General features: G+C 35.0%; 1 protein-coding gene across 1 annotated transcript; it reads left to right on the top strand.

Annotated features, from left to right (window-relative positions):
* Positions 1-11,458: 11,458 nt before the first annotated feature.
* Positions 11,459-12,970, top strand: LOC131625699 (uncharacterized). Its single transcript, XM_058896535.1, has 5 exons — positions 11,459-11,772; positions 11,848-12,106; positions 12,193-12,266; positions 12,346-12,632; positions 12,736-12,970. Exons 1-5 carry the CDS (start codon positions 11,692-11,694, stop codon positions 12,953-12,955), a joined length of 921 nt encoding a protein of 306 aa, XP_058752518.1. The 5' UTR covers positions 11,459-11,691; the 3' UTR covers positions 12,956-12,970.
* Positions 12,971-14,093: the final 1,123 nt, after the last annotated feature.

Genomic DNA, 14,093 nt, shown 5'->3' with positions numbered 1-14,093 from the left:
TTGGTGGCTTTGGTCTTGTCCGGATCTGAAGCGTGGCTAGATTCTATATGAATCGGAAGCGGTGGAACTTTGGGTCCATATTGGGTACCACATGCATAGAGTCACATGTCTTGCATTGAGTTACATTGGAGTTATGTGATGTTTGAATATATGTAATTATGTGATTAGGTGATTGTTATGTGTGCATGAGATGTGATAATTAAATTTGGTGATGTTTGATACATGATTTTGGTGATATATGTAAATGAAACGTATATGATGAGAATGCAAATATATATATGTATTAATGATATATGTATATATGTGGAATATATGAACCATGTTTTGCCATTGTTGATAGTTGTATTAATTTACGTTGTGATTAGGAAGTATATGTTATTATGTGCTTGAATGACATACTTGTAAACTTGAATACATTGTTATAGTTGATAGTTAACATTATTGTTGTGATGCAAATTGCTTATATTGAGAAGTGGTGAATTGTGTATGATTTTATCTTTGCTATATGTATTATCATACTTTCCTTTATAATGTTTGATATCTCACCCCTTCTGCTGATGTTTCCCCTACCATGGGAAATGGGCAGGTACTCAAGTATAACTATGGAAGTTTGTAGGTTCATCGTATCCAGTTGGTGTGCCGCTCTGATACGTAGCACTCGGGGGGTTGTCTATATTGTTGTTTCTATGTTGTTCATGTTTTAGTTGAGTTCCAAATTGGATATTGAGAAGTACTATGATGTTTGAATTTGTTTCCAATTAAATAAGATGATTTGTTTATAAAGCTGAATGTTATGATTCCGCTGCATATTAAAATGAAGTTGGTTTGTCTAAGAGCTGTTATAAGTTGTTTTGTGCTTATCTGAGATTAAAGTGCTATGTATCTGTTTATGAGTTGTTAATATGAAGTAAATGTGATATCCCAAATACTTGTTGATAGTTTTTAAAATACTCTGATTTCACGCATGATATTTTCGGGTAGAATTTGGGGTGTTACATTAGTGGTATCAGAGCCTGGTTGGTCCGTCCGGCCATGTTGTCGAGTCAGTTGAGTTGTTTGATAGTTGAATGCTGTTAGTGTTTTATTCCTCAGTACGCGACATGTGTGTGAAACACTGTTGGTACTTGTTCGTTTTGTTGCAGGGTTAGTTTAAGCGAAGTAGGGAGAAGCTGTGCTTCTCGGATATGTTTCAGTTGTAAGTTATTGGTGTAATATATTGCTTAAGGAGACAGAACAATCAATGTAGAAGTTTGTTGGTTCCGAATTCGAAGGTAACATGGATTTAAGATTTTGTTTGTTTAACAAGTCGGATCATCTTGGAATAAGGATAATTGTTATAAGATGGAATTTAGGAAGTTGCCATATTCAGCATTATTAGTGGACTGTGAAGTTATCAATTTAAGTAACCGTTGCGTAGGATGTTGACTTAAGAATAATGATTAAGCGACGGATTACGGTAGACCTTGTCAAGGGATCCTTGGCAAGAGATTGGAAAAGTTGTCGAAGTTGTTGGAACGTTCAAGTCGGAGTTAGAAATGTGAAGGGACGAGTATGATTCCAAGAATAAAAAGTGTTGATAGTGGTGTAAAGGAATTATGTTCTAATGTTATCACAAGGTGTGTGTTAGCATGTTCAGGTGATTTTGGGAGTTAATGAAGTATGGTACTTTTGGTGACGTAAAGGATTCTATTGCAGTTAAGTAACGATGGTTTACGCTACCATTATGGTTGTCGGCTATCTATTGACAAATTGAGGAACTGATCACCCTTAATCTCTTGTTGATAGTAGACGGAATCGTATTGGAATGAGATAGACTTGTCTTACCAGCTTGATAATATTGGAAGTGAATAAGTCTGTGCAAGATGGTGCGATGTTGTTTAGGTTGTTTGCAAATTTGGATGTTCATGAGGAAATAACGATTGGGGGATTATCGATAGTTGGCGCATTTGCATAAGTGTTTCCTGAAGATGTAAGTGATTTACCGTCAGAAAGAAAAGTTGAGTTTTCGATCGATTTAGTTCCTGGAACTAGTCTTGTATCGAGGACTCCATATAGGATGTCTACTTATGATGTTGAAAGAGTTGAAGAGTCAACTTGAAGATTTGTTTGAGGAGAGGTTGATTCGTTCGAGTGTGTCGTCTAGAGGTGCATATGTTTTTGTTGGTTAAGAAGAAGGAAGGTTTTGCAAGGCTTTATGTTGAAACAAAAAGGACAAGTTGTAGCTTATGCTCCAAAGAAACTTAAGATTCATGAGAGAAATTATCTGACGCAAGATTTTGAGTTGGCCGCCGTTGTTTTTGTTTTAAAACTTTGAAGGCAATACTTATTTGGATCGAGATTCGATGTGTATAGTGACTACAAGAGTTTGAAGTATTTGCTTGATCAGAAAGAGTTGAATATGAGACAGAGAAGGTGGTTGGAGTTCCTGAAGGACTAGGATTTTGCTTTGAATTATCATCCGGGAAAAGCGAACGTTGTAGCCAATGCATTGAGTAGGAAATAATTGCATATGTCTATGTTGATGATTCAAGAATTGGAATTGTTGGAATAATTTCGAGATTTGAGTTTGGTATGTTGAAGCTTACTTGTGGTATTCTTGATGAGATTAGAGAAGGTCAAAAATGGGATTTGAAATTGGTTGACAAGATGAAATTGATTGATTGAGGATAAGGTGATAATTTTCGGATTGACGAGAACGGTGTCATGAGATGTCGTGATTGAATTTGTATTCCAGATGTTTCGGATTTGAAAAAGAGAATTTTTGGGATGAAGGGCATCAAAGTGGTTGAGTAATTATCCTGGTGCTACTAAGATGTATCAAGACTTGAGAAAGTTATTTTTGTGGCGAGGTATGAAGAAGGATATTGCGGAATTTGTGCATTCGTGTTTGACTTGTCAGAAGTCAAAGATTGAACATCAGAAACCGTCTGGTTTGATGCAATCGTTGTCCATTCTTAAGTGGAAGTGGGATAGCATTTCTATGAATTTTGTTTTGGGTTTTTCGAGGACATCGATTAATTGTGAGGCAATTTGGGTCATTGTAGATGGATTGACGAATTTTGCTCACTCTATTCCGATAAACAGGAATTATCCGATGGAGAGACTTGCAAAGTTGTATTTTGAAAAGAATGTGAGTTGGCATGGTATTTCGTCGAGTGTTGTTTCTGATAGAGGTCTGAAATTTGCTTCTAGATTTTGGAAAGTTTTATAGAGTACTTTGATTATTAAGTTGTGTTTGAGTTCTGTTTATCATCCGCAAGCTGATGGTCCAACGGAGAAGACGATTCAGTAGCTTAAGGATCTTTTGAGAGCTTGTATTTTGAAGCTTTGTATGGTCGAAGGTGTGGAATGCCTTTGTGTTCGTGTGAGTCTGGAGAGAGTAAGTGTATTTTTGGTGATGAGATGGTTGTGTCGATTGTATTTTCGAGGACGAAAATATTCTAAGTGGGGGAGAGTTGTAACATCCCGATTTTTATTAATATTTTTATTAATTATATTAGTAATTACATTATTTGGTGTTTTTAATAATTACTTATTTATTTAGTTATTATGTGATATAATAATTATTTAAGTATTTAATTATGTGAGTGTTTGTATTTGACTCAATTGAGTTATTAGAGAGATATAACTAAATGGGCCTAAGTGATAGAAACATAATGGATGGATTGGTGGGTTAAGCCCAATTGACATAAGTGAGATAGTAAGAGAAGGTTAGGGTTTTAGAGGTTACTATTTTCATTTGGGGGAAAAAATAGGAAGAAGAGAAAAGAGGCAAAAGGGAAGAGAACAATGGTGGAAGAGAAAAGCTAGAAGAAACCTCATTTTCGCAGCAAGTTTCAGCATTGAGTCACCTTAGCAAAACGGATGTATCTCTCAATCCAACCGTTGGATCGTCGCGTGGTTTTGACACAACGTTCCTGACTCATAGAGGTAAGTTCTGACCGGAGCGATTTTGATTTTGAGGATTTTAAGTTCGTCTGATAAGCTGATTTCCGAACTGGTTTTTAGGTGTGTCTCCAAATTATGTTTGAAGGATTTATTTTGGAGAAAAGCTTAGAGCTATGGTGAAAGAGTTCATATTTTCCAAGGTAAGGGTGGGGTTCTTTCATGCTAAAGGGTTGTATGATAGTATGTTATAGTGGGTTTAATTCTATACTTTGATATCCATATTCTTCTATGTTGCAATTTTGGGTATTTGATGATTGTTGGAATGTGATGATATAAATGTGATAAGTTGTGTGCAATTGATAATCTATGTGTATTAGATTGTTATGTTTGTTGTGAGTAAACCATTGATAGTGAAATAATGGGTTTTGTTATAGAATTGGAAAATAATGGAATAGAAATATAATAGTTGAATTGAAATTAATATAGTTTAATTATTAATTGGATAGTTAAATTATTAGTTGAATTGATTCCAATAAGTCTATGTGATTGGAATATACTTGAACTTGGACCAATTATTCGGTTTATCGGTAAATTACGGTATTTTGAGAAATTGTTTGTAATTGTGTTTTGGCTTGAATATGTATGTTGAGAAATATATATTGTCATGCCAATGATGTTGTTTTGATATTGATTCTTTATGGTTAGTTGGTTAGCATTAATTCTAATGACTAATTGCTTGATGTTGAAAATGTGTGTTCATGTATAATTGACAAAAATGAGAATTAACATGAGATAGTATGATTACTAGTGTTAATTGGATTGTGTGAATCGTAATTGATTAATTGGCCTCTCATATGTGAATGATGTGTGTGTGTTGTGAATGTTGTGTACAATTGGTGGATAATTCATAGAGTTGAATTGTTGTGATATGTGGAAAGTTAAGATGGTAGAGATGATCTTAATTGCATATATTTGTGAGATTGTACATACATTCATATCATAGTGTGCCTTGAAACATAGGTGGAATTGCTTTGAAACACAAGCGTGGCTTGGATTCTAGAGTGAATCGGAAAGCGGTAAACTATATGTTTACATTTGGTGGCTTTGGTCTTGTCCGGATCTGAAGCGTGGCTAGATTCTATATGAATCGGAAGCGGTGGAACTTTGGGTCCATATTGGGTACCACATGCATAGAGTCACATGTCTTGCATTGAGTTACATTGGAGTTATGTGATGTTTGAATATATGTAATTATGTGATTAGGTGATTGTTATGTGTGCACGAGATGTGATAATTAAATTTGGTGATGTTTGATACATGATTTTGGTGATATATGTAAATGAAACGTATATGATGAGAATGCAAATATATATATGTATTAATGATATATGTATATATGTGGAATATATGAACCATGTTTTGCCATTGTTGATAGTTGTATTAATTTACGTTGTGATTAGGAAGTATATGTTATTATGTGCTTGAATGACATACTTGTAAACTTGAATACATTGTTATAGTTGATAGTTAACATTATTGTTGTGATGCAAATTGCTTATATTGAGAAGTGGTGAATTGTGTATGATTTTATCTTTGCTATATGTATTATCATACTTTCCTTTATAATGTTTGATATCTCACCCCTTCTGCTGATGTTTCCCCTACCATGGGAAATGGGCAGGTACTCAAGTATAACTATGGAAGTTTGTAGGTTCATCGTATCCAGTTGGTGTGCCGCTCTGATACGTAGCACTCGGGGGGTTGTCTATATTGTTGTTTCTATGTTGTTCATGTTTTAGTTGAGTTCCAAATTGGATATTGAGAAGTACTATGATGTTTGAATTTGTTTCCAATTAAATAAGATGATTTGTTTATAAAGCTGAATGTTATGATTCCGCTGCATATTAAAATGAAGTTGGTTTGTCTAAGAGCTGTTATAAGTTGTTTTGTGCTTATCTGAGATTAAAGTGCTATGTATCTGTTTATGAGTTGTTAATATGAAGTAAATGTGATATCCCAAATACTTGTTGATAGTTTTTAAAATACTCTGATTTCACGCATGATATTTTCGGGTAGAATTTGGGGTGTTACATTAGTGGTATCAGAGCCTGGTTGGTCCGTCCGGCCATGTTGTCGAGTCAGTTGAGTTGTTTGATAGTTGAATGCTGTTAGTGTTTTATTCCTCAGTACGCGACATGTGTGTGAAACACTGTTGGTACTTGTTCGTTTTGTTGCAGGGTTAGTTTAAGCGAAGTAGGGAGAAGCTGTGCTTCTCGGATATGTTTCAGTTGTAAGTTATTGGTGTAATATATTGCTTAAGGAGACAGAACAATCAATGTAGAAGTTTGTTGGTTCCGAATTCGAAGGTAACATGGATTTAAGATTTTGTTTGTTTAACAAGTCGGATCATCTTGGAATAAGGATAATTGTTATAAGATGGAATTTAGGAAGTTGCCATATTCAGCATTATTAGTGGACTGTGAAGTTATCAATTTAAGTAACCGTTGCGTAGGATGTTGACTTAAGAATAATGATTAAGCGACGGATTACGGTAGACCTTGTCAAGGGATCCTTGGCAAGAGATTGGAAAAGTTGTCGAAGTTGTTGGAACGTTCAAGTCGGAGTTAGAAATGTGAAGGGACGAGTATGATTCCAAGAATAAAAAGTGTTGATAGTGGTGTAAAGGAATTATGTTCTAATGTTATCACAAGGTGTGTGTTAGCATGTTCAGGTGATTTTGGGAGTTAATGAAGTATGGTACTTTTGGTGACGTAAAGGATTCTATTGCAGTTAAGTAACGATGGTTTACGCTACCATTATGGTTGTCGGCTATCTATTGACAAATTGAGGAACTGATCACCCTTAATCTCTTGTTGATAGTAGACGGAATCGTATTGGAATGAGATAGACTTGTCTTACCAGCTTGATAATATTGGAAGTGAATAAGTCTGTGCAAGATGGTGCGATGTTGTTTAGGTTGTTTGCAAATTTGGATGTTCATGAGGAAATAACGATTGGGGGATTATCGATAGTTGGCGCATTTGCATAAGTGTTTCCTGAAGATGTAAGTGATTTACCGTCAGAAAGAAAAGTTGAGTTTTCGATCGATTTAGTTCCTGGAACTAGTCTTGTATCGAGGACTCCATATAGGATGTCTACTTATGATGTTGAAAGAGTTGAAGAGTCAACTTGAAGATTTGTTTGAGGAGAGGTTGATTCGTTCGAGTGTGTCGTCTAGAGGTGCATATGTTTTTGTTGGTTAAGAAGAAGGAAGGTTTTGCAAGGCTTTATGTTGAAACAAAAAGGACAAGTTGTAGCTTATGCTCCAAAGAAACTTAAGATTCATGAGAGAAATTATCTGACGCAAGATTTTGAGTTGGCCGCCGTTGTTTTTGTTTTAAAACTTTGAAGGCAATACTTATTTGGATCGAGATTCGATGTGTATAGTGACTACAAGAGTTTGAAGTATTTGCTTGATCAGAAAGAGTTGAATATGAGACAGAGAAGGTGGTTGGAGTTCCTGAAGGACTAGGATTTTGCTTTGAATTATCATCCGGGAAAAGCGAACGTTGTAGCCAATGCATTGAGTAGGAAATAATTGCATATGTCTATGTTGATGATTCAAGAATTGGAATTGTTGGAATAATTTCGAGATTTGAGTTTGGTATGTTGAAGCTTACTTGTGGTATTCTTGATGAGATTAGAGAAGGTCAAAAATGGGATTTGAAATTGGTTGACAAGATGAAATTGATTGATTGAGGATAAGGTGATAATTTTCGGATTGACGAGAACGGTGTCATGAGATGTCGTGATTGAATTTGTATTCCAGATGTTTCGGATTTGAAAAAGAGAATTTTTGGGATGAAGGGCATCAAAGTGGTTGAGTAATTATCCTGGTGCTACTAAGATGTATCAAGACTTGAGAAAGTTATTTTTGTGGCGAGGTATGAAGAAGGATATTGCGGAATTTGTGCATTCGTGTTTGACTTGTCAGAAGTCAAAGATTGAACATCAGAAACCGTCTGGTTTGATGCAATCGTTGTCCATTCTTAAGTGGAAGTGGGATAGCATTTCTATGAATTTTGTTTTGGGTTTTTCGAGGACATCGATTAATTGTGAGGCAATTTGGGTCATTGTAGATGGATTGACGAATTTTGCTCACTCTATTCCGATAAACAGGAATTATCCGATGGAGAGACTTGCAAAGTTGTATTTTGAAAAGAATGTGAGTTGGCATGGTATTTCGTCGAGTGTTGTTTCTGATAGAGGTCTGAAATTTGCTTCTAGATTTTGGAAAGTTTTATAGAGTACTTTGATTATTAAGTTGTGTTTGAGTTCTGTTTATCATCCGCAAGCTGATGGTCCAACGGAGAAGACGATTCAGTAGCTTAAGGATCTTTTGAGAGCTTGTATTTTGAAGCTTTGTATGGTCGAAGGTGTGGAATGCCTTTGTGTTCGTGTGAGTCTGGAGAGAGTAAGTGTATTTTTGGTGATGAGATGGTTGTGTCGATTGTATTTTCGAGGACGAAAATATTCTAAGTGGGGGAGAGTTGTAACATCCCGATTTTTATTAATATTTTTATTAATTATATTAGTAATTACATTATTTGGTGTTTTTAATAATTACTTATTTATTTAGTTATTATGTGATATAATAATTATTTAAGTATTTAATTATGTGAGTGTTTGTATTTGACTCAATTGAGTTATTAGAGAGATATAACTAAATGGGCCTAAGTGATAGAAACATAATGGATGGATTGGTGGGTTAAGCCCAATTGACATAAGTGAGATAGTAAGAGAAGGTTAGGGTTTTAGAGGTTACTATTTTCATTTGGGGGAAAAAATAGGAAGAAGAGAAAAGAGGCAAAAGGGAAGAGAACAATGGTGGAAGAGAAAAGCTAGAAGAAACCTCATTTTCGCAGCAAGTTTCAGCATTGAGTCACCTTAGCAAAACGGATGTATCTCTCAATCCAACCGTTGGATCGTCGCGTGGTTTTGACACAACGTTCCTGACTCATAGAGGTAAGTTCTGACCGGAGCGATTTTGATTTTGAGGATTTTAAGTTCGTCTGATAAGCTGATTTCCGAACTGGTTTTTAGGTGTGTCTCCAAATTATGTTTGAAGGATTTATTTTGGAGAAAAGCTTAGAGCTATGGTGAAAGAGTTCATATTTTCCAAGGTAAGGGTGGGGTTCTTTCATGCTAAAGGGTTGTATGATAGTATGTTATAGTGGGTTTAATTCTATACTTTGATATCCATATTCTTCTATGTTGCAATTTTGGGTATTTGATGATTGTTGGAATGTGATGATATAAATGTGATAAGTTGTGTGCAATTGATAATCTATGTGTATTAGATTGTTATGTTTGTTGTGAGTAAACCATTGATAGTGAAATAATGGGTTTTGTTATAGAATTGGAAAATAATGGAATAGAAATATAATAGTTGAATTGAAATTAATATAGTTTAATTATTAATTGGATAGTTAAATTATTAGTTGAATTGATTCCAATAAGTCTATGTGATTGGAATATACTTGAACTTGGACCAATTATTCGGTTTATCGGTAAATTACGGTATTTTGAGAAATTGTTTGTAATTGTGTTTTGGCTTGAATATGTATGTTGAGAAATATATATTGTCATGCCAATGATGTTGTTTTGATATTGATTCTTTATGGTTAGTTGGTTAGCATTAATTCTAATGACTAATTGCTTGATGTTGAAAATGTGTGTTCATGTATAATTGACAAAAATGAGAATTAACATGAGATAGTATGATTACTAGTGTTAATTGGATTGTGTGAATCGTAATTGATTAATTGGCCTCTCATATGTGAATGATGTGTGTGTGTGTTGTGAATGTTGTGTACAATTGGTGGATAATTCATAGAGTTGAATTGTTGTGATATGTGGAAAGTTAAGATGGTAGAGATGATCTTAATTGCATATATTTGTGAGATTGTACATACATTCATATCATAGTGTGCCTTGAAACATAGGTGGAATTGCTTTGAAACACAAGCGTGGCTTGGATTCTAGAGTGAATCGGAAAGCGGTAAACTATATGTTTACATTTGGTGGCTTTGGTCTTGTCCGGATCTGAAGCGTGGCTAGATTCTATATGAATCGGAAGCGGTGGAACTTTGGGTCCATATTGGGTACCACATGCATAGAGTCACATGTCTTGCATTGAGTTACATTGGAGTTATGTGATGTTTGAATATATGTAATTATGTGATTAGGTGATTGTTATGTGTGCATGAGATGTGATAATTAAATTTGGTGATGTTTGATACATGATTTTGGTGATATATGTAAATGAAACGTATATGATGAGAATGCAAATATATATATGTATTAATGATATATGTATATATGTGGAATATATGAACCATGTTTTGCCATTGTTGATAGTTGTATTAATTTACGTTGTGATTAGGAAGTATATGTTATTATGTGCTTGAATGACATACTTGTAAACTTGAATACATTGTTATAGTTGATAGTTAACATTATTGTTGTGATGCAAATTGCTTATATTGAGAAGTGGTGAATTGTGTATGATTTTATCTTTGCTATATGTATTATCATACTTTCCTTTATAATGTTTGATATCTCACCCCTTCTACTGATGTTTCCCCTACCATGGGAAATGGGCAGGTACTCAAGTATAACTATGGAAGTTTGTAGGTTCATCGTATCCAGTTGGTGTGCCGCTCTGATACGTAGCACTCGGGGGGTTGTCTATATTGTTGTTTCTATGTTGTTCATGTTTTAGTTGAGTTCCAAATTGGATATTGAGAAGTACTATGATGTTTGAATTTGTTTCCAATTAAATAAGATGATTTGTTTATAAAGCTGAATGTTATGATTCTGCTGCATATTAAAATGAAGTTGGTTTGTCTAAGAGCTGTTATAAGTTGTTTTGTGCTTATCTGAGATTAAAGTGCTATGTATCTGTTTATGAGTTGTTAATATGAAGTAAATGTGATATCCCAAATACTTGTTGATAGTTTTTAAAATACTCTGATTTCACGCATGATATTTTCGGGTAGAATTTGGGGTGTTACAACAAACACCTATCTTAAGGATAAAGATGGAAACTTTCTTGAAGAGGCACCGGGACGGCCAAAAAAGTATGAGATCTTCATTGGTGAAAATGATTGGGCTGAGTTTGTAAATCAAAGAGATGAAGCTTTTCGGAAAAGGAGTGCCACGAATAGTGCGAGAGCATCCAAACCCGCGTATCCATACAAAAAAGGGCGTATGGGATATGCACGCTTGTAGGATAAACTTGTAAGTAAATAGAAATGCGTTTTAATTAATTGTCTAAATGTGTTTTATTTGACGATTTTATCATTTGTGTCAATACATAGTTAGAGGAGACTAAAAGTGAGGAAACCTCACTTCCTGTACATGTGTTGTGGAGGGAAGCTCGTGTGGGCAAGAATCAAGCTGTCGATCCCGAAGTTCAGAGAGTTTTTACTGAATGTGTAAGTATAATACTGTGTCTTTAATTAAATCAAATGTTTTTTAATATATAAATGATTTTTTAATGTAAATGAATTACAGGAGACCTTGTCGCAATCGGCATCCACCGGTGAGGGGAGCGTACTTAGTAGAGCACTAGATGCTCCTGAGTATCCCGGTCGGGTGAGGGGTAAGGGTCATGGTGTGACTCCAACCTCTTTTTACAAGAGTCCTAGGAGAAGAAATCCTTCAAATGAAGAAGTGTTGCAAAAGTTGGCGGAATTGCAAGCACAAGTCTCTGAATTGCAAAGAGATAAAGAGGCGTATATGAGAGAAAAGTGCAACACTTCATCGGTGAAAGAAACTAGTGATAAGGCTAGTATCAACTATCAAAGGAAATTTCCCGAGGTAATTATAATTTTTTTCCTTTTAAATTGTTCTATTTTATTAATGATAATGACTTTATATTTACTATTGGTTTAGGGCATTTCATCTTGCCAACTATACTTATCGGAACCGAGTTATCGACTAGTTGGCAAGGGAAAAGTGCACAACACTTTGGGAGATTTACTTCACCATAGACCGCTCCCGGATGAACACCTGAAAGTATCGGTGGATGTTGTAGTAGATCATGGTGCGATGCTACCGGTACCTGACATGGTCTCAGAGACGACATTGCTGCGAGATGCAATAGGATCATTTGTTGCATGGCCCTCGGAGCTCATTACCATTAGTGATGAGATATATTGAAAACGATTATGAATCATTTAGTTTTCGAATGTCAATTCTAAACCGTTTATTAATTATTTTTTACATTTTAATTTTAGACTGCTCCTATAAAACCCACAGTTAAGGGTAAAGGGATTTTACAGGAGGAGGAGTCCGTTGCATCACTAAAAGAGGTACATTTAAAGTGTTAACAATTAATCTGAATCTAAATCTGCATGATTTTATATTTTACCTAACTTATATGATTTTTAGGCATCCGCTCGGGAGTCACAACAAGTGACGCAGCAAGTTCGTACCGTACCACCCACTGGTCCTCCGAAGCCAGCGGGAAAAAAAGGCGGTGCTTTTGTGCCTCGGTACCGGTCGACGCTCGCAACAATGGTTGATATGTCCGATATGAAGGATGGTGCTTTACGTGAAATCGTTATGGATGAGAGTGTCTTCGGTATTGAATTCAAGTCACTTATTACAATTGATGACTTGGAGGAGATTTTTAAGCATGATCAACTAGGCGTCACTAACATGCACTCATACATCCGGTAATATTCACTCATCCGATATATTATTTAATTAGTCCCACAATATAATTTATTTACACATTTCAATGAAAATAATCTAATGTTTATTATGTTTTTATTTAAGGTTGTTGTATGACAGAGTGTTGCGCGGGACTCCGTTGTCTAACAGATTCCGTTTCGTGTCTTCCGCCCACTGCAGCGGAATGGCAATTGCTTCGGAACGGGAATCAGTTAGACAGCGATTAGTCGATAGATTCATGTCCACCGGCAATACAGAATGTCTGCATCTTTGGGCGTATAATACCCGACCAGTAGGGTTAGTTTCTCATTCTTTGTTCATCTAATCTCTGTTTCTTTTGTGTATAGCAAAATTTTCATATAACCTATTGTTTTTATTTATAGAGCACACTGGTTGCTGCTTGCTATCAACCCTATAAGGGAAGTCGTGTATTATCTGAATTCGGTAAATGGTGAATGGACCAATTATCCGGCCATGAAGGACATCGTTGATTTGTAAGTGGGATCGTTCTAAATATATATTCGTGTATATTTATATATATATTTACTTATTTGTGGGATTGATCTAAACATATGCTTTTATATATTTGTTAATTAGATCAATACAAGTGTTCCGAAGTCAACGGGACGCACAGGTATCTCGAACTAAATCTAACAACATTACTTGGATCCAAGTGCAGGTACATTATTTTTCACAATGTTGCTTATAATATATTTATGCTACTTGATAAAACAATGCACAACTATAGAATCTTATTTGTTTTTCTATGTAGTGTCCGCAACAGCGAAACAGTTACGATTGCGGATACTTTGTATTGAGGTTTATGAAAGAAATCCTTCAGGCAAATCAATTAGAGATTCCGCTCACGGTATGAATTTATAACTTAAGATAATTTCATATAATTTATTACATTTAACTAAATGTATCATTCATATTATGTTTTTGTTTTGTAGTACCTTGACGAATTCCGTGCTGCTGCGTACCCGAAGATTAAGTTGGAAGAAATCAAAGAAGAGTTGTGTCAATTTTATATTAAGCGCTTTTTCATGTAGGATTTGTGTCGATTTGAACTATAATATTATTGATGTTGTAATGATGTATATATAAAATTTTGGATATTATAATGGTATTATATTAGTATATATATATATATTGTCTTACTGATGGCTGAAATAATATCGTCGAAAATAAATTACAGGTCGAAAATATTACAGGTTGAAAACATATTACAGGTCGAAAATATTACAGGTCGACTGGGAGGATTAAATTACAGGCTGCACATTAAAATACCTCATTTAGCAACGAAAGCGCTTTTGAAAAGCGCTCTTAAAGGCCCACATACTAAAGCTCTTCTTTGTAAAAGCGCTGCCAAAGATTAATAAAAAAGCAAAAAAAAAAAAAAAAAAGCAACATACTAAAGCGCTTTTGGAAAAGCGCTCTTATAGGGGGGCTATAAGAGCGCT

This window comes from Vicia villosa, unplaced genomic scaffold (genome assembly GCF_029867415.1).
Source record: "Vicia villosa cultivar HV-30 ecotype Madison, WI unplaced genomic scaffold, Vvil1.0 ctg.000233F_1_1, whole genome shotgun sequence".
Lineage (NCBI taxonomy): Eukaryota > Viridiplantae > Streptophyta > Magnoliopsida > Fabales > Fabaceae > Vicia > Vicia villosa.
Note: the sequence above shows the minus strand (reverse complement) of the source record. Positions and strands in the feature narration are given on the sequence as shown.